Source organism: Callithrix jacchus, chromosome 4, assembly GCF_049354715.1.
Source record: "Callithrix jacchus isolate 240 chromosome 4, calJac240_pri, whole genome shotgun sequence".
NCBI classification, from domain to species: Eukaryota; Metazoa; Chordata; class Mammalia; order Primates; family Cebidae; genus Callithrix; species Callithrix jacchus.
The window spans coordinates 19,475,059-19,495,513 of NC_133505.1; the positions used below are offsets into that span (position 1 = coordinate 19,475,059).

The 20,455-nt window shown below is 42.6% G+C and overlaps 2 protein-coding genes across 2 annotated transcripts in view; one reads left to right on the forward strand and one right to left on the reverse strand.

The window, feature by feature from the left end:
* SMIM13 (small integral membrane protein 13) overlaps positions 1-20,455 on the reverse strand; it is a 43,118-nt gene that overhangs the window by 19,376 nt on the left and 3,287 nt on the right. The gene's annotated exons all lie outside the window — the stretch shown is intronic.
* ERVFRD-1 (endogenous retrovirus group FRD member 1, envelope) lies at positions 9,098-17,758 on the forward strand. Its single transcript, NM_001305096.1, has 2 exons — positions 9,098-9,259; positions 14,601-17,758. The coding sequence occupies exon 2, from the start codon at positions 14,920-14,922 to the stop codon at positions 16,534-16,536; it is 1,617 nt and encodes a 538-aa protein (NP_001292025.1). The 5' UTR covers positions 9,098-9,259; positions 14,601-14,919; the 3' UTR covers positions 16,537-17,758.

The following is a 20,455-nucleotide window of genomic DNA, read 5'->3' on the forward strand; positions in this document are numbered from 1 at the left end:
CAGAATTTTGTGCCCACTTTACTTTATCCCAGTGCTACAGATTCTATTTTATATAAAACCTCTCACATGTTCCCTTCTCTACACTCCAAGTGCCTTTCTCTTAGATCACATCCTCATATCTGTCAACTGGATTGTCATAATAATTTCTTATATCACAAAGGCATGTTAGACCACAATGTTCTTCCACAAATCCTAACTCAAGAACTTATTTCTGACTTTGGCATGTTAACCTCTACATGCTTGTTTCCTATTCTATAAAATGTGCTAAGTGCCCACTCTCAAAGGGTATGTGGTAATTACAAGTTAATACATGTAATAAGCTAAAAAGAATGCCTGAAACATAATAAGTACTCATCAAATATTAGCACTGTTACCATTTCTTAGGCTCCAGACTCCTCCCCTCTAAGGCAAACAACACAGACATGAGACTACTATCACTGTAACTGAGAATTTTAAGCATTATTAACACATAAGTTTTAAATCGTTCTACAATACTACTACTTCAATATGACCTATTTTGGGTAATTCTTTAGCACCTCAAGCTCACCTCTGTCCTCCATAGCACTGACTGCCTTCCCTATGATACACAAGTTCCTTAAGGAAAGGAAACATATGATTTAATCAGTTTTCCAATGTGTTCACTATGCCTTAAAACAGCACCTGGCACAAAGTAGATACTCCAAACAAGCAAACCAACTGTTATTCTCCCTATCCCCACCCCCAAAACTACCCATGAATTTAAAGATTTAATGAATGTGACCAATTGAACCATTACAGAGTTCAATGTTTGCTCTGAAGAGTCCTACTATATAATACAGTAGCTAACATATGGCAAGAACTGCTGGGGCTGTTTCACAAAATTACCAAACAACCCTCAATCAAACTGACCTGAGATGTACAGAACATTTCACTCAACAGCAGAAGAAACATTCTTTTCAATTATATATGGGATGTTCACAAAGATAAACCATATACTGGCCAGGGGTGGTGGCTCACGCCTGTAATCTCAGCACTTTGGAAGGCTGAGGTGGGCAGATCAACTGAGGTCAGGAGTTCAAGATCAGCCTGGCCAACATGGTGAAACCCCATGTCTATTAAAAATACAAAAATTTGCTAGGCATGGCATCACACACTTGTAATCCCAGCTACTTGGGAGACTACGGCACAAGAACCACTTGAACCTGGGAGGTGGAGATTGCAGTGAGCCGAGATCGCACCACTGCACTCCAGCCTGGGTGACAGAGAGACACCCTGTCTTTAAAAAACAAAAAAGAGAGAAAAACCATATTCTATATCATAAAATAAGTCACATTGAATATGAGTAAACCCTCCTAAATTTTATCATATAAAATACATTGTAGGATCATAAAAAAAGTCAAATTAGAAACTGATAACAAAATATCTGGAAAACAACAAATATTCATACTTTAACAATACATTTCTAAATACCATGGTTCAAAGGAGAAATCACAAGTAAAATTAGAAAATATCTTGAATTAAATAAAAATTTAAAAGTCAAAATAAATACTTAGAAACAATTATCATTAAATGTTGGCCAGGTGCGGTGGCTCATGCCTGTAATCCCAGCTACTCTGGAGGCTGAGGCAGAAGAATCGCTTGAACCCGGGAGGTGGAGGTTGCAGTGAGCCAAGATTGTGCTACTGCACTCCAGCTTGACAACACAGTGAGACTCGGTCTCAAAAAAAAAAAAAGAAAAAAAAAAACTTAAATATTTAGTAAATTAATTCCTACAGTATAGAAAACAGATAACGTGTTATGACGAAAGCAGGTTTATCTGAGAAATACAGGGTTACTTTAACATTTGAAATGCAATGTAAGCCACCGTAAGTAACGGACTTAAAAGAGAAAAAATACAGCCGAGCATGGTAGCTCATGCCTGTAATCCCAGCACTTTGGGAGGCCAAGGTGGGCGCATCACCTGAGGTCAGGAGTTTAAAACCAGCCTGCTCAACATGACAAAACCCCTTCTCTACTAAAAATACAAAAATCTGCTGGGTATGGTGGTGCACACCTGTAATCCCAGCTACTTGGGAGGCTGAGACACGAGATTCACTTGAACCTGGGAGGTGGAGGTTGCAGTAAGCCAAGATCACACCACTGCATTCCAGCCTGGGTGACAGAGTGAGATTCTGTCTCAAAAAAAAAAAAAAAAAAAAAAAAAAAACCAGGAAAAAAAATGCATGATCATCTAAATAAATACAGATAAAACATTTGAAAAACATCCAATATCCACTCCCGACTTTAAAAAGAAGCATCTTGGGATTTCCCTCTCTGGAATCCCCTCCCACAACAGCCTGGGAGCTGGCTTTTCTCTCTTTCTCTTTCTGCCTAATAAATCGCTTTTCTGTAAAAGCAATAAAATAAAATAAAAATTAGAAAAATCTCAACAAAGTAGAAACAGAAGGGATATTTTCTTCCTAAATTTGATAAAGAATATCTATAAAAAGACTACAGCTAATAACTTATTTAATGGTAAAAGGCTAAATGCTTTACTCCAAAAAATCAGGGAGGAAAGTCCACTCTCACTCTTTTCTTGCAACATTGTAAGGCCTAGCAAGTGCAATGAGGCAAAAGCAAAAAGACAAATGCACACATTGGGAAGAAAAACACCCTCTTTTTTTTTTTTTAACTGTATTTGGGCTCTAGGGTACATGTGCACATCCTGCATCCTGCAGGATTGTTGCTTAGGTACAAACATGCCATGGTGGTTTGCTGTCTCCATCCCCACCCCACCCTATACCCCAACCCCCCGACGCCTACATCAGGCATTTCTCCTGGTGTTATCCCTCCCCATCCTCCCCGCCCCCCATCAGTCTCTCCCTTCCCCTCCACTCCCCCACCTAGCCCTGTAAGTATTGTTCCCTTCCATGTGCCCATGTGTTATCATTGTTCATCACCCGCCTATGAGTGAAAACATTAAGTGTTTGGTTTTCTGTTCTTGTGTCAGTTTGCTGAGAACGATGGTTTCTAGATTCATCCATGTCTCCACAAAGGATATGAACTCGTCATTTTTTATGGCTGCATAGTATTCCATGGTGTATATGTGCCACATTTTTTTTGTCCTGTTTAGCATTGATGGGCATTTGGGTTGGTTCCAGGTCTTTGCTATTGTAAACAGTACAATGAACATACGTGTGCATGTGCCTTTATAATAGAACGATTTATAATCCTTTGGGTATATACCCAGTGATGGGATTGCTGGGTCAAATGGAATTTCTATTTCTAGTGAGGAATTGCCACACTGTCTTCCATAATGGTTGAACTAATTTACACTCCCACCAACAGTGTAAAAGTGTTCTTGGTTCTCCACATCCTCTCCAGCATCTGTTGTCTCCAGATTTTTTAATGATCGCCATTCTAACTGGCGTGAAATGGTATCTCAATGTGGTTTTGATTTGCATTTCTCTAATGACCAGGGAAGATGAGCATGTTTTCATGTTTCTTGGCCACATATTTGTCTTCTTTTGAAAAGTGTCTGTTCATATCCTTTGCCCATTTTTGAATGGGTTTTTTTTTTTCTTGTAAATCTGCTTTAGTTCTTTGTAGATTCTGGGTATTAGCCCTTTATCTGATGAGTAGCTTGCAAAAAATTTTTTCCATTCTGTTGGTTGCCAGTTTACTCTACTGATTGTTTCTTTTGCTGTGCAGAAACTCTTAAGTTTAATTAGATCCCATTTGTTTATTTTGGCTTTTGTTGCTGTTGCTTTGGTGTTTTAGTCATGAAGTCCTTGCGTGTGCCTATGTCCTCAATGGTGTTGCCTAGGTTTTCTTCTAGGGTTTTTATAGTGTTAGTTCTTATGTTTAAATCTTTAATCCATCTGGAGTTAATTTTTCTATAAAGTGTAAGGAAGGGGTCCAGCTTCAGCTTCCTGCATATGGCTAGTCAGTTTTCCCAACACAGGGAATCCTTTCCCCATTGCTTGTTTTCGTCCAATTTGTCAAAGATCAGAAGGTTGGAGATGTGTGGCATTGCTTCTGAGGCCTCTGTTCTGTTCATTGGTCTAGAACTCTGTTTTGGTACCAGTACCATTGCTGTTTTGATTACTGTAGCCTTGCAATATAGTTTGAAGTCAGGGAGTGTAATGTCTCCAGCTTTGTTCTTTTTGCTTAAGATTGTCTTGGCCATGAGGGCTCTCTTTCGGTTCCATATGAAGTTTAAAGTGCTTTTTTCCAGTTCTGTGAAGAAGGGCAATGGTAGCTTGATGGGGATAGCATTGCATCTATAAATTACTTTGGGCAGTATGGGCATTTTCACAATATTGATTCTTCCTAAGCATGAGCACGGAATGTTTTTCTATCTGTTTGTGTCCTCTCTTATTTTCTTGAGCAGTGGTTTGTAGTTCTCCTCGAAGAGATCTTTTACATCCTAGCATTCCTAGGTATTTTATTCTCTTTGTAGCAATTGTAAATAAGAGTTTGCTCATGATTTGGCTGTTTGTCTGTTATTGGTGTATAGGAATGCTTGTGATTTCTGCACATTGATTTTGTATCTGGAGACTTTGCCAAAGTTGCTTATCAGCTTAAGGAGGTTTTGGGCTAAGATGATGGGGTCTTCTAAATATATGATCATGTTGTCTGCAAATAGGGACAATTTGACTTCTTATTTTCCTAATTGAATGCTCTTTATTTCTTTTTCTTGCCTGACTGCTCTGGCTAGAACTTCCAATACTATATTGAATAGGAGTGGTGAGAGAGGGCATCCTTATCTAGTGCCAGTTTTTAAAGGGAATGCTTCTAGTTTTTGCCCATTCAGTATGATATTGGCTGTGAGTCTCTCGTAAATAGCTTTTATTGTTTTGAGATATGTTCCACCAATACCTAGTTTATTGAGAGTTTTTAGCATAAAGGACTGTTGAATTTTGTCGAAGGCCTTCTTCTGCATCTATTGAGAAAATCATGTGGTTTTTGTCTTTGGTTCTGTTTATGTGGTGAATTACGTTTATAGATTTGCATATGTTGAACCAGCCTTGCATCCCTGGGATGAATCCTACTTGATCATGGTGGATAAGCTTTTTGATGTGCTGTTGGATTCGGTTTGCCAGTATTTTATTGAAGATTTTTGCATCAATGTTCATCATGGATATTGGCCTGTAGTTTTCTTTTTTAGTTGTGTCTCTGACAGATTTTGGTATCAGTATGACAGTCTAATAGAAAGGGTTAGGGAGGAGTCCCTCTTTCTGTATTGTTTGGAATAGCTTCAACAGGAATGGTACCAGCTCTTCTTTGTATGTGTGGTAGAATTTGGCTGTGAACCCATCTGGACCTTGACTTTTTTTGGTTGGTAGGCCAAATTGCTGCCTTGACTTCAGACCCTGTTATTGGTTTATTCAGGGTTTCAACTTCTTATTGGCTTAGTCTTGGGAGTGTGCAAGTGTTCAGGAATTTATCCAAGAAAACCACCTTCAACTGCAGTTACCTCAGTCTCCTGAGTAGAATCCCACATCATACATAATAATTACCTCAAAGTGGTTCACAAACATAAAGGTTAAACCTAAAATGTAAAATTCCAAGAATAAAGAAGAAAATCTATGTGACTGTGGAGTACACAACAATTTCATGGGGCGGGAAAAGCAAGAAAAGAAAAAAAATTGATTTCTCTACAAATAACAAGTATGTTTATTAGATCTATGTTAATTAGCTCAATTTTGCCATTCTATAATGTGCATGTAATTTAAAACATCATGTTGTACCCCACAAATGTATACAATTTTTATTACTCAATTAAAAACTCTATTTTATTTTGCTTCTCTATAGAGACAGGGGTCTCACTATGTTGCTCAGGTTCATCTAGAACTCCAGGGCTCAAGCAATCCATCCCCTGTGGCCTCCCAAAGTGCTGGAATTAAAAACAGGCCTGAGTCACCATAGCCAGCTTAAAAATTTTTAAAGAATAACTTTGGCTGGGCGCGGTGACTTATGCCTGTAATCCTAGCACTATGGAAAGCCGAAGCAGGCAGATCATGAGGTCAAGAGATCAAGACTATCCTGGCCAACATGGTGAAACCACATCTCTACTAAAACACAAAAATTAGCTGGGTGTGGTGGCACACAACTTTAGTCCCAGCCCCTCAGGAGGCTGAGGCAGGAGAATCACTTGAATCCAGGAGGTGGAGGTTGCAGTCAGCTGAGATCACGCCACTGCACTCCAGCCTGGTGACAGAGCAAGCCTGTCTCAAAAAAAAGAGTAACTTTATAGCCAGGTGTGGTGGCTCACACCTGTAATCCCAGCACTTTGGGAGGCCCAGGCAGGCAGATCACATGAGGTAAGGAGTTCAAGACCAGCCTGGCCAACATGGTGAAACCCCATCCCTACTAAAAACACAAAAATTAGCCAGGTTTGGTGGTGCACACCTGTAATCTCAGCTACTTGCGAGGCTGAGGCAGGTGAACTGCTTGAACCCAGGAAGCAGAGGTTGCAGTAAGTTGAGATCACGCCACTGCATTCCAACTTGGGTGACAGAGACAGCGTCAAAAAAAAAAAAAAAAAAAATCAAGGAACTTTGTATGTCATACCTTAAACATGATAAGCAGGACTTATCACACAGTAACAACACAAAACAAATGACAATTAAAAATAAATAAAAGGGCAGCAGGGTGCAGTGGCTCATGCTTGTAATCTCAGCACTTTGGGAGGAGGCAAAAGCGGGTGAATCACTTGAGGTCAGGGGTTCAAGACCAGCCTGGCCAACAAAAATACTCTGTCTCTACTACAAATACAAAAATTAGCCAGGATGGTGGCACATGCCTGTAATTACCAGCTACTGGGGAGACTGAAGCAGGGCAATCATTTGAACCCAGGAGACAGAGGTTATAGTCAGCCAAGATTGTACCACTGCACTCCAGCCTGGGTGACAAAGCAAGACTTCGTCTCAAAAAAATGAAAATAAAAAGGCAAGCTACAGAAGAGAAGAAAATCCTTACAAAACACATATGATTAAAAAAAAAAAAAAAAGGCCGGGCGCGGTGGCTCAAGCCTGTAATCCCAGCACTTTGGGAGGCTGAGGCGGGTGGATCACAAGGTCAAAAGATCAAGACCATCCAGGTCAACATGGTGAAACCCCATCTCTACTAAAAATATAAAAAATTAGCTGGGCATGGTGGTGTGTGCCTGTAATCCCAGCTACTCGGGAGGCTGAGGCAGGAGAATTGCCTGAACCCAGGAGGCGGAGGTTGCGGTGAGCCGAGATCATGCCATTGCACTCCAGCCTGGGTAACAAGAGCAAAACTCCATCTCAAAAAAAAAAAAAAACTTGTATCCAGAATACATAAAGAGCTGTTACAACTCAATAAAAGACAAGTAACACAATTTTTTTAAATGAGTAGAAAAAAACTTGTACAGACGCTTTACACAGAAGGTAGAAAGAATAGCAAATTACACATAAAAGATGCTCAAAATCATTAGTCATTAAGGAAACAAAAATCAAAAGCATAATGAGTCACTACCCATCCTCTAGAATGGCTAAATTAAAAACAGACAATACCATCAAAAGTTGGTGAACTCTCATGCATGGCTGCTGGCACTGCAAATGTTTGGCAGTTTCTTATAAAGTTATTCAAGGGAAATGAAAACATACGTCTACACCAAGATTTGCAACTGAATGTTAATGCTAAGAGGCTGGGCTCAGAGAGTTTACGCCACCCAGCACTTTGCGAGGCTGAGGTGGGTGGATTATTTGAGGTCAGGAGTTTAAGACCAGCCTGACCAACATGGTTAAACCTCGTCTCTACTAAAAATACAAAAAAAAAAAAAAATTAGCCAGACGTGGTAGCAGGCGCCTATAATCCCAGCTATCCAGGAGGCTGAGGCAGGAGAACTGCTTGAACCCAGGAGGCAGAGGTTGCCGTGAGAGGAGATCATACCACTATACTCTAGCTTGGGCAACAGAGCAAAGACCCCATCTCAAAAAGAGTAACAGCCTAAAGCTGGAAACGACTCTAATGTCTATCAATGAGTAAATGGATAAACAAATTGTGGTATATCTATACAATGAAATACTCTTTCACAATAAGAAAGAATGTATTACTGATATGCAAAACAAAAATGGATTTCGAAAGCATTATGCAAGGTGAAAGAAGTCAAACACAGAAAGCAAGTTGTATGACTCAATTCACATTAGAAAGGTAATTTTATGTGTATGGAAAGCAGTTTGGGGCAGGTGTGGAGGCTCACACCTGTAATCCCAGCATTTTGGGAGGCCAAGGCCAGCAGATCACTTGAGGTTGAGACCAGCCTGGCCACCAAGGTGAAATCCTGTCTCTACTAAAAATACAAAAATTAGCTGGGCATGGTGGAACACGCCTGTAATTCCAGCTATTCAGGAGTCTGAGGCACAAGAATCACTTGAACCCGGGAGATGGAGGTTGCAGTGAGCCAAGATTGTGCCACTGCATTCCAGCCTAGGCGACAGAGTAAGACTGTCTCCAAAAAAAAAACAAAGCAGTTCAGTTGTTGACAGGGGCTTAAGGCCTGACTACAAAGGGACATGATAAAACTTTCTGGAGCAATGGAAATGTATTGTATCCTGATTGTGGTGTTAGTGACTACCATATATGTTTGCCAAAACACAGCAAAGTGTATACTTAAAATTTTATGTTAATATTTCAATAAAGCTTACTAAAGTCAAAATTAGAATCAATTATCTGTCAAACTCCTGAAGTACCTGTTAAAACAATCAGGAGGGCATTAGGTTAAGCTGGTTCTGTTAGAGTAAGTAGTCAGGCAGACATGAGCAGGGCAGGAGACGACCCCCAACTCAGGAATGTCAGGCAACCATCAGGTGATGGTCATGTGGTTATTACACTGCTTCTCTAAAATAATACTGGGTTGCAGCCAGCACCAGGGAAAGACAGTCTCCAAATAGACAGGAAACACCTGAGGCTGATGAGCAGCAATTTCCTGATAAGATCTCCAAAGCTGGGTGAGTGGGCTCAAACGTGTGCACTAAGAGGGAAAATGACAGTTTAACCAGTATATGACCTTCCTCTAGGAACACTTGACTGATAAGGGAAAAACCTCTCAAGTAAGCATGCGCACAACTTCAGTAAACACAGGCACATGTAACTCCTCCCAAGTGCTGACGGGCCACTGTATATGCAGACAGCCCATCCCAAGGGAAAAATCTAAGGAGGAGAAATGGAAACCCCGGAATCATGCTGAAGCATAAAACCCCAAGTCAAGGGCTTCACAGGGCACTTGGATCTCTCGAGTGGTGCAGTGACTCGGATACCTTCCCTAGAGGTAAGACACCCTCGCCTCGCCTTCTTTGGCTGGAGGCGTTCAACCCTCTTATGTGGTTTCCTTCTCCTCTTTCACTCTCCTGCTTACTAACCAACCCATAGAACAATTCCTCTCAGCCACAGTGGCTGTGCTCCACCTGGCTATCTCTCTGCTCACACTGAAGGATGGCTTGCTGGGGTGGGAAGGACCTAGAAGTCTGCACTGAGTAGACTCGAAACACTAATGACCTCCCTGGACAGGAGGCTCATAACCGTGGTAATGCTAAAACCTAAGACCATGTAATAATATCGGGTGTTTCCTCTGCTTTTTCAACCAAAATCAAGTCTTTCCCAAAAACCCACCACCACCTATTCTCCTTTCTCTGTATGTCCCAAAATGACCTTGCATGCCCACTGGACCAACTGCATCAGGGTTACATCTGCCTTTTCTCTGCTCTCACTTTCCATGCCATGCAACTTTCTTCTCTGCCTTAAACACACACTCCTATTATTCGTGCACCTGCAGCTCTTGCTGTGTTAGCCTGGCAACCAAGAGATGGGCTCTCTTGTGGATGCCCCTTGATATTTATACTTGTTTTTACCCTACCAGCTCAGATGACCTCCAACTCTTTCCCTGTCTGTTGGCTCGCTGCTGGGACAGACACTAATCAGAACCCCAGCTCTGCGAGCTCCTCATGACCTACCATATGCTTTCGTCCCTGTTAGGCTCCAGGGCCATGTTTCTCACTGGCTTTTGAAGTGGTCTGCCTTATAGGACCTCACTCTGGGGCCTTTAAGGAACCCACCTACTTGCTTTTTTTTTTTTTTTTTGGAGTTAGCACCCCTTTGGGAGGAGGGAAAATTCTTTCTCTGCCATTTGCAAGCCCTTATCCCAAACACCAAGTCCTCCAGAGGTTCCTCCTTTACAACAGGAGGGCAAATAAATGTTACTGTCTCAAATCCAAGGGCTGCTGTTTTTGTGAGTATATGAAGGCTTTCTATGAGTTTTCCTCTTGCTTCCTCCTGTATCCTCCTGCAGCAGAGGGACTGCTCTATCTGTTTAAGCATTTGTTCTGCATGTTACCCCGGGAGGACAAAGAACCCCAACTATAAATTTCCCTCCATTCCTCTAATCACTTTCATGCCCTTCTCAATATGCATCAGGACCTTTGAGGTTATATCTGAAGGGAGAGAAGTCCAGCCCTGTTGCGGCAATTGGCTGAAAAACAGGCTTCTTGTCTAAAGAGCATGGGAAATGCAAATCTGGGAGAAAAAATAATCATTTCGTTGCTAGAACACTCTGAACAAGAGTCACTAAAAGGTCACGGAGACAAGGATACAGGCCAGCCCAAGGTGGCAGGCACAGGAGACCGAAGTACCCATGTAAAGATGAAGACTAGTTCCAGGCTACAAACACAAAACAGATTACCACTTCAACACAGATGAAGGCTACTCCCAGAAATGGGATGGGACCAGGGTAGGGTTACCCGGTAAACAGTGGTTCATTCTGGAACCCTTTGGATGAATGGAGGGCACCCTGTTCACTTTGGTCTACCATAGGTACAGGATTAAGAGAACAAGGGGAGACACCCTCTTGTTCTCACTTTACAAATGGGTGATTATGCCTCCATAAAACAAGAAGGGACTAAGGTTAGGGGTACCTGGTAAGCACTGGTTCATTCTGGAACCCCTAGGATGAATGGGGGACACCCTATTCACTCTGGACTGCCATATGCAAAGGAAAAATGGATGAATGGGGTAACGGCCTACTCACTCTGGTCTGCAGTAAGTTCACAGTAAGTTCAGGAAAAAGAAAACAGGGAAACTGGAGGGGTTGCCTTCTTTTTCCCTTCTCTCCTCTGTTTTCTCTGTGGATGAGTAATCAATTCTCCATACCACAGGACACACTCCTCTGTGCTGCTCATGAGGGAAAACCATCTTTTCTCATTCATTTTTAGTGATGCCAGAATACCCTATGCCCCTTTTGGGTAGAGATATTTTGTTCAGACTAGGGGCTCAGTCAACCTTTCCTCTAAGGCCAACACCCCCTTTTTCAAATGCAGTCTTATGCCTCAAGGAAACCATACACAAGGATGAACTGCTCATAGACCTTCCCATTTATCCAGAGGTCTGGGCCTCAGGAATACCAAGAAAGGCTATAACGGCAATGCCTATAGTAATTCAGCTCAAGAATCTTCTAGCTATCCTTCTAGAAGCAGTTTCCTCTTCGGCTAGAGGCCAAAGAGGGATTTCAACTCCTGACTGAAAAATTTCAAAAACATGGATTATTAATACCTTGTAATCCGCCCTGTAACACCCCATCTTCCCTGTTAAAAAGAGCAATGGGGCCGGGTGCAGTGGTTCATGCCTGTAATCCCAGCACTTTGGGAGGCCGAGGTGGGTGGATCATGAGGTCAAGAGATCCAGACCATCCTGGTCAACATGTGAAACCCCGTCTCTACTAAAAAAAAAAATTAGCTGGGCATGGTGGCGCATGCCTGTAATCCCAGCTACTCAGGAGGCTGAGGCAGGAAAATTGCCTGAACCCAGGAGGCGGAGGTTGTGGTGAGCTGAGATCGCGCCATTGCACTCCGGCCTGGGTAACAAGAGCGAAACTCCGTCTCAAAAAAAAAAAAAAAGGAGCAATGAAGAATACAGGCAAGTCCAGGACCTGTGACTCATAAATGAGGCAGTAGTCCCAATAGACCCAATGATCCCCAACTCATATGTAATTCTTCCCCAACCTCCAGATGCTCAGTGGTTTTCAGTCTTAGACCTTAAAGACACTTTCTTTTGTATCCCCCCATCAACCCATCCTCTCAATTTTTCTATTTGCATTTGAGTGGGAGAATGAAAAAGGAAGGAGTCAACAGCTCACCTGGACAGTGCTTCCACTGGGTTTCAGAGACAGTCCCCATTGGTCCGGGTAAGCCCTAGCTAGAGACCTGCAGGACCTAACTCTTAAGAGGGGAGAGTGTCTCCTACAATACATGGATGACCTGTTAATCTCCTCCTCAACAAGACAACTGGGAATCCAACATCTAGTCTAACACTAAATTTCTTGCAGACAGAGGGTACCAGGTGTCCAAGGCCAAGGCACACCTACTAAGACAAGATGCCCAATACTTGAGATAATCCTGATCCTAACCCCCAGAGAACGTAAGCTCTCCCCAGAACAGAGAAAAGCCATCCTTAGAATACCTACCCCAACCACGTAAAAGCAATGTTGGGCCTTTCTGGGAACAAGATGCTGCAGACTTTGGATACTGGGATATGGTGGAATTGTTAAGTCCTTATATCAGGCTCTAAAAGAAGGAAACTGATAGGGACTGACTTCTCTGGGAAAGGGATCAGGAGCAAGCCATTAGGCAGCTAAAAACTGCCCTCTCCCAAGTCCCAACCCCTTGGGCTACCCATACCTGCCGAATTGTTTCAGCTTTTTGTCTCTGAAAGGCAAAGTATAGCCCTAGGAGTTCTAATTCAAACCATCGGGACAATCAAACGTCCTATAGGTTACTTTTCAAAGAACCTAGATCCAGTAGCACAAGGGTAGTCACACTGCCTTAAAAGCAGTGGCTCCAGTGGCCCTCCTACTAGAGGAGGCCCTCAAAATCATCAGGGGACAGTCGATTCAGCTCCTGACGTCCCACCAAATAGGCCTCTTTTGGACATAAAAGGGTCACAATGACTTTCTGAAAACACACTGCTAAAGTACCAAGTTTTGTGGTTAGAAAACCCACAGGTAACAGTAGTTGAGCAGTGTTCCACCCTTAACCCAGTTTCCTTACTGCCATAACCAGGAAACCATAACAACACATTTGTGTTGTGAGATACTTAACCAATTTATGCCAGCCAGGAAGACTTAAAAGATCAGCTCCTAGATAATCCAGGCAACATACAGTTTCAGGTGGGAATAGCTTTGTCAGGGATGGCACTAGATATGCAGGGTATGCTATCCCTTCACCAACTTATAGAGGCTAAAGCTGTGTCCCCAGGGACCTCTGTGCAACTAACCAAACTCATTTCGCTGACCGGAGCCCTAAACTAGGGGAAAGAAAAGGAGTATAGAGAGAGTCGAGATACACCTTTCTGGTGCTTCACACCCACACATCTATCTGAAAGGAGAGGGTGTACCTAACAGCTCCACATACTCATATTAAGGAGGGGCTTCAAATCCGAGAGCTACTAGAGGCTGTTCATTTGCGCCAGGGAGTGACAGCAGTGCACGGTAAGGACACCAGGGGGGCTCCAATTAAACTGCATGGGGAAATAGGTTAGCTGACTAAACAGCTAAAGAGGCAGGCATTTCAAAAAGATACCGTCATGCGGGCCTTGCTCCTCCCTCTCCCCTGTGAACTGCACCCTCTCCAATACACTAAGAAAGAAACAGATTGGGCCATCCAACACAGATATTGAAAAGAAACCAATGAATGTATAGGTAGAGAAAACTTCTCCATCTACCTAAAGGCTCCCAATGGAAGTCATCAAGAGTTTATAGAACTCCTGCCACTTTGGAAAAGACATTCTAGGGTAAATTTGTAGACAGATGTTCAGTGGGGAGGGACTAAATAAAACTATTCAACAGGCTTGTCAAGTCTGCACTCTGTGCACCATAAATAATCCCCGGGGGGGAAGCCCTCTCCATCAGTAAGTCCAATCCAAAGGAGAGGTACATACCCTGGCAGATGGACTTCACTCAGATTCCTGCACACTGCAGGTATTAAGTACCTGTTGGTCTGTGTAGACAGCTTCACAGGATGGGTAGAAGCCTGCCCCACAAGGACTGAAAAGGCACAGGAGGTAGCTAAACTCCTCCTAAAGAAACTCATTCCCCAGTTCAGGCAACCCAGGTCATTGCAGAGCAACAATGGTTCATCCTTCATTTCCCAATTAACTCAGCAGGTTGGTAGTGCCCTAGACATAAAGCTTTACTCTGCCTGAAGACTTAACCTTCAGGAAAAGTGGAATGAACTAACCAAACCCCCAAACAACTCTGTCAGGGAACAGCACAGCCATGGATGCACCTCTTAGCTTTAGACCTCCTTCTGATTCATTGCCCATAAGGCTCCCTCGCAATTAAGCCCCTTTGAGGCCTCAGATGGTAGGCCATTCCTATATTCTGACATTACTGGATGAAGAAACTGCCAAAATCACCAACTATATTTCTTCTTTAGCAGGCTTCCAACAGGCCCTCTGGGAATATGGTTTACAAACAAACCCAAAATCTGAAGGGGAAAAATTCCCACCTCTACACACTTCAGGCTCACAACTTCTCATTAATGTCTCGAAAGATGGAACTTCAAATTCCCAACAAACTACAATCTAAAAGGGCCCCTTCGCCATTCTATTATCTACCCCTACAGCCATTACAGTACTAGAGATTGCCAGCTAGATCCATCACACCCAAGTGAAGCCGTGGAAAAGCTCTCAAACACCAGAGCCAGAACCAGCAACCTCAGCTCCAGAACACACTTGCGAGGCACTAAAAGATCTGAAATTCCTCTTTAAACAAAAAGATAAGTAAAGCCTCACCAACAGCCTTTCACCTCAAAGTAAGGTGATCCCAATATTAGAAATTTTATTTGCAATTGCTCTGATTATCACTATTTTAACCCTAACTTGTACACCAACAGGAGTTCCACTGGCATCTTGCTTTGTGACCAGTTTCTCTCTTAAGTCACCATGGGTCTGCTCCTGCTGCTTCTCATCCTCACTCCTTTATTAGCAGCCTACCGCCATCCTGATTTCCGGTTACTGGAAAAAGCTCAGCAACTGCTCCAAAGCACAGGATCCCCTTACTCCACCAATTGCTGGTTATGTACTAGCTCATCCACTAAAACACCAGGAAGAGCTTATCCAGCCTCATCCAGAGAATGGACAACCATAGAGGCAGAATTACATATTTCCTATCAATGGGACCCTAATCTGAAAGGACTGATCAAGCCTGCAAATAGCCTTCTTTCAAAGGTAAAGCAAGATTTCCCTGACATCCGCAAGGAACCTCCCATTTTCGGACCCATCTTTACTAATGTCAACTTAATAGGAATAGCCCCTATTTGTGTTACGGCCAAAAGGAAAGATGGAACAAATGTAGGCACTCTTCCAAGTACAGTCTGTAATGTTACTCTCACTGTAGATCCTAACCAACAGACTTATCAAAAATACGCCCACAACCAATTCCACCATCAACCAAGATTCCCCAAACCTCCAAATATTACCTTTCCTCAAGGAACTTTGCTAGATAAATCCACCCGATTTTGCCAGGGACGCCCAAGCTCATGCAGTACTCGAAATTTCTGGTTCCAGCCTGCTGATTATAACCAATGTCTGCAAATTCCCAACCTCAGCTCTACGGCAGAATGGGTTCTGTTGGATCAAACTCGAAATTCTCTTTTTTGGGAAAATAAAACCAAGGGAGCTAACCAGAGCCAAACGCCATGCGTTCAAGTCTTAGCAGGCATGACTATAGCCACCAGCTACCTGAGCATATCAGCAGTCTCAGAATTTTCTGGAACCTCCGTCACCTCCTTATTTAGTTTCCATATCTCTACATGTCTTAAAACTCAAGGAGCCTTCTACATTTGTGGTCAATCGATTCACCAATGCCTCCCTACCAACTGGACTGGAACTTGTACCATAGGCTATGTATCCCCGGACATCTTCATAGCCCCTGGCAATCTCTCTCTTCCAATACCAATCTATGGGAATTCCCATTTTCCCAGGGTGAGGAGGGCTATCCATTTAATTCCCCTTCTTGTGGGACTTGGCATTGTAGGCAGTGCAGGAACCGGAATTGCTGGAATTGCAAAAGCTTCCTTCACTTATAGCCAGCTCTCAAAGGAAATAGCCAACAACATTGAGGCCATGGCTAAAACCTTAACAACCGTGCAAGAACAAATCGACTCTTTGGCAGCGGTAGTCCTCCAAAATCGTCGAGGACTAGACATGTTAACGGCAGCACAGGGAGGAATTTGTTTGGCCTTAGAAGAAAAATGTTGCTTTTGGGTGAATCAATCAGGAAAAGTACAAGACAACATCAGACAACTCCTAAATCGAGCCTCTACTTTACAGGAACAAGCCACTCAGGGTTGGTTAAGTTGGGAAGGAACTTGGAAATGGTTCTCTTGGGTTCTTCCCTTTACGGGCCCACTTGTTAGTCTCCTACTTTTGCTCCTTTTTGGTCCATGTCTCCTAAATCTAATAACCCAATTTGTCTCCTCTCGCCTTCAGGCCACAAAGCTCCAGATGAAACTCAATAAGAGAGTCCGTCCTCGCAATAGTCAAGAGTCACCCTTCTAAAGAGGACCCCTAGACTCTTCATTAGTGGGACACAACAGAGGCAAAATCCTGCCCCGCCTCCCTTGGACCTGCCTGGATACTGCTTTCGCCAATCCAGAGCCCCCTGCCCTGACAGCTAGCAAGAGGCCAAGACCCACAGAACAACCACTACAGACCCTCTGTCAGCAGGAAGCAGTTAAAGAAGACTGACCTTCGTCCATTTTCCCAAATAATTGGGTCTTGGACTCTTGGCAGGCGGAAACATTAGAGCAGGTAGCTAGTCAGACATGAGCAGGGCAGGGGAGGGCCCCCACACCAGGAATGTCAGGCGACCATCAGGTGATGGTCAGGCTATTGTCACGCTGTGCCTCTAACATAATAATGGGTGGCAGCTGGTGCCAGGGAAAGATGGTCTCCCAATAGACAGGAAACACCCGAAGCTGGTGATCAGCAGCTTCCCGGTAAGATCTCAGGAATTGGGGGAGCAAGCTCAAGCATGTGCACAAGAGGCAAATGGTGGAGTTTAACTGGTATATGACCTTCCTTCAGGAAGGCTCGACTGGTAACAGAAAAACGCCTCCAGTCAACATGCAGACAACTTCAGTAAAAACACTGTATATGCATCCTCTCCCAAGTGCTGACAGGCCACTATGCATGCAGACAGCCTGCCCCAAAGAAAAATCAGAGGAGGAGAAATGGAAACCCCAGAAGCATTCCAATGCATAAAACTCCAAGTCAGGGGCCTAACAGGGGAATTGGATCTCTCAAGTTGCCAGCTTGGCTCTCTTCAAGCTCTTTGCTCCCTTTTGTTCTTGCTCTAAAACTTTTACTCCTGCCCTAAAACTTGTCTCAGACTGTCATTGTCACACTGCCTTATGCTCCCCACCTCGCCCGGCCAAATTCCTTCCTCTTCTATGAGGGGGCACGCATCAAGTCTGCTGCAGACCCATCGGATTTGCTGCTGGTAACAGTCAGCATTTAGGTTCCAGCAACCAAACAAACTAATACCCAACTCGGTAAACAGCCAAACAAAACTTAAGCTTAACCAATTAGAAACCACCAACTAACCTCTAACTAGGACATTTCTACTTGAACCAATCAAATATTTTCTTTGCCTTGCTTCTGTGAGCACCTTATAAAAGTTTCCCCTTGGCACCTCGGTAATAGAGCCCCAATTGCTTGCAGTTTGGCACTGCCTGATTCATGAATCACCCTTGCTCAAATAAACTCTCTAAAATGCTAATGTGCCTAAGCTGATCTCTTAATACATCTTTGCAGACTGTATGAAAACCAATGAACTAGACAATCTACAAGATGTGTTCACAGTTTTCTGTAATCAACACGTTCTAAAGTAGTCTACTATCTTTCAAATGTACATTACATATCCTAAGTAAAGCTGTATTAATCTAAGAATAGTTTAAATTTCTAAAACTAAATTTAATCTTTAAAAATTAATTTTTCAAAAGTCAATTAATTCATATATATCCACCTGTACTGAAGCCATCCTTACAGGGTTAATGAGAATTCTGGACAGACGTATTGTTATCATTAAGCATTAATGAAGCTGTACTTTGACCCATTTCCTTGTAACCAAAAGTCACAATACACTAGACACTGTACATTTGCATCTCCACTGTTCCTAAAAATAGGATTTTTGAGTTAGAATCCATAAGGCTTTTAAGAATTGCTTACAATGTTTTTCAGATTCTAGAAATACAGTGAAATAGCTGTCACCAGTTTAAGACCAGTTTAAAGACCCCCTACAGAGGAATCAAATCAGCATGAGAATAGTTTCTTCATCTCCCTATCCCATGGCTTCACCCCTGCACTCTTTGACCAATCAATCAGCTCATACAAAACCCTTAAACCCTAGCCCCAAACTCCTCCATGACGAATTTGGGGTTTCCTTCCATCTCCTCATTTGGAACCCCTTCCATAAAACCTCTTTGCCACAACCTGGTATTGTGAGTAACAGTCCTATTACAGTTACAGTGACTTGGTGTAAGATAGATAAGAAAAAGCACAGCCAAACCTCAGTATTCCTGAATTATTTGTGAATTATCTACCTGCTGAAATAAGAGGTTGAGTGCATTGCTCAAGTCACACAGCTTTAGTAGGTGGCAACACTAGCTGTGTGACTTGATCACACAGTCACAGATCAGCCAAGTCCAACGCTAATCATAAAACAACAAGCTCTGAAAATAAAAATCTGATAGCTAATATTAAAAATTCAATTTAAGAGACAGAAGAAAAAGCCCCAAACACCCCCCGGAAGAAAGGGGGAGGAGGGAATTAGGAGATAAAAAGATAAATTAAAGAATCAACCCAAGAGATCCAACATACAACTACCAGAACTTTTAGAGAGAAAAACAACAACAACAACAACAAAAAACAAGAAAATGGAGAGGAGAAAATGATCACAAATCTAGGAGAAAATTTCCCCAGAAATGAGGAAAAAAATCTGAATTGAAGAGACCTAGAAAAATGAAAGAGACATATACAAAGATACATCATTATGACATTTCAGTATACCAATGACAAAAAGGCTATCCAAAAAGCATCTAGAAAAAGAAACCAAGTCACATATAATGACAAGGAAATAAAAGGCATTAGATTTTTCAAAACCATTCCTGGAAGCAAGAAATCAATGGAGTAATCATTTTTAAATTTTGGATGAAAATCATTTGCAACCCCAAATCTATGCAAATTATCAATCAAGTATAAAGGTAGAATATAAATAGACACTTTCAGACATATATTAGCTCATGCATTCTTTCCTAGAAAGCTACTAGAAAATGTGTTCCAACAAAAAAACAACGGAAACTGAAAAAGATAATAACATGAGATCCAGAAAATAGGGTACAGAACAGGATAACAGGGAAAGTACAGCTTTCTACAGGAGAATGACAGCTGTGCCTGCCTTTAATAAGGGCAGTGTCACTGAATAGTGGGGGCGGGGGTAGAAAACACTTTGGAATGAACTAGGTGAGAAAGCAGAGACAACCAATATAGACAGAAGGGAAACCTCCCCTAGGAACCAGAACTTTGAACGTCTGAATTCACTAGGTAAAGGAGCCTGTCAGACCTCTAAAGAAAATTATATGAACTCCTTGGGACCAATCTCTGCTATGGATTTTGTGTTCTCAGTTCCTGATAGGCACTCAATATTCAGTCTTTAGAACTGAATGAAATAAGAAAACAGGAGACCCAGCCCAAAAAGCAGAGCCTCTTAATCTAAACATTATGTTTGGATTCAAAGAAAAGGAGTTCATGAAATCTCTGAAATGGCAGCAGGGAGCAGGGCGGGGGGGTGGGGACGACAGGTAAGTTATATGGGTGAATTTTTCTTTAAAAAAAAAAAAAAGGAAGAAAAAAGAAAGGTTCACAGCATTTACCAGACCCTTAAAAGGGCTTGTGATCACTAGAAGGATAAAAACAATTGTTTTATGGGCACACAGCTACTCTCTATCTTTCAGCCAGCGCTAAAGACATGGTGCTTGTTATAGACTGAATTGTGTGCCCTCCAAATTCATATGTTGAAATCCTAACCCCCAATGTGACTGTACTGTATTTGGAGATAAAGTTTTTTGTTTTTGAGACGGAGCTTCACTCTTGTCACCCAGGCTGGACTACAATGGCGTGATCTCGGCTCACTGCAACCTCTGCCTCCCGGGTTCAAGCAGTTCTCCTGCCTCAGCCTCCCAAGCAGCTGGGATTACAGGCATGTGCCACCATGCCCAGCTAATTTTTGGGGTTTTCTTTTTTTAAGTAAAGATAGGGATTTGCCATGTTGGCCAGGCTGGTCTCGAACTCCTGACCTCAGTGATCTGCCTGCCCTGGCCTTCCAAAGTGCATGGATTACAGGCGTGAACTGGCTCACTCGGCTTTTTAAAGAGATAATTAAGGTTAACGTCAAAAGGGTGAGGGGCCATAATCCAGA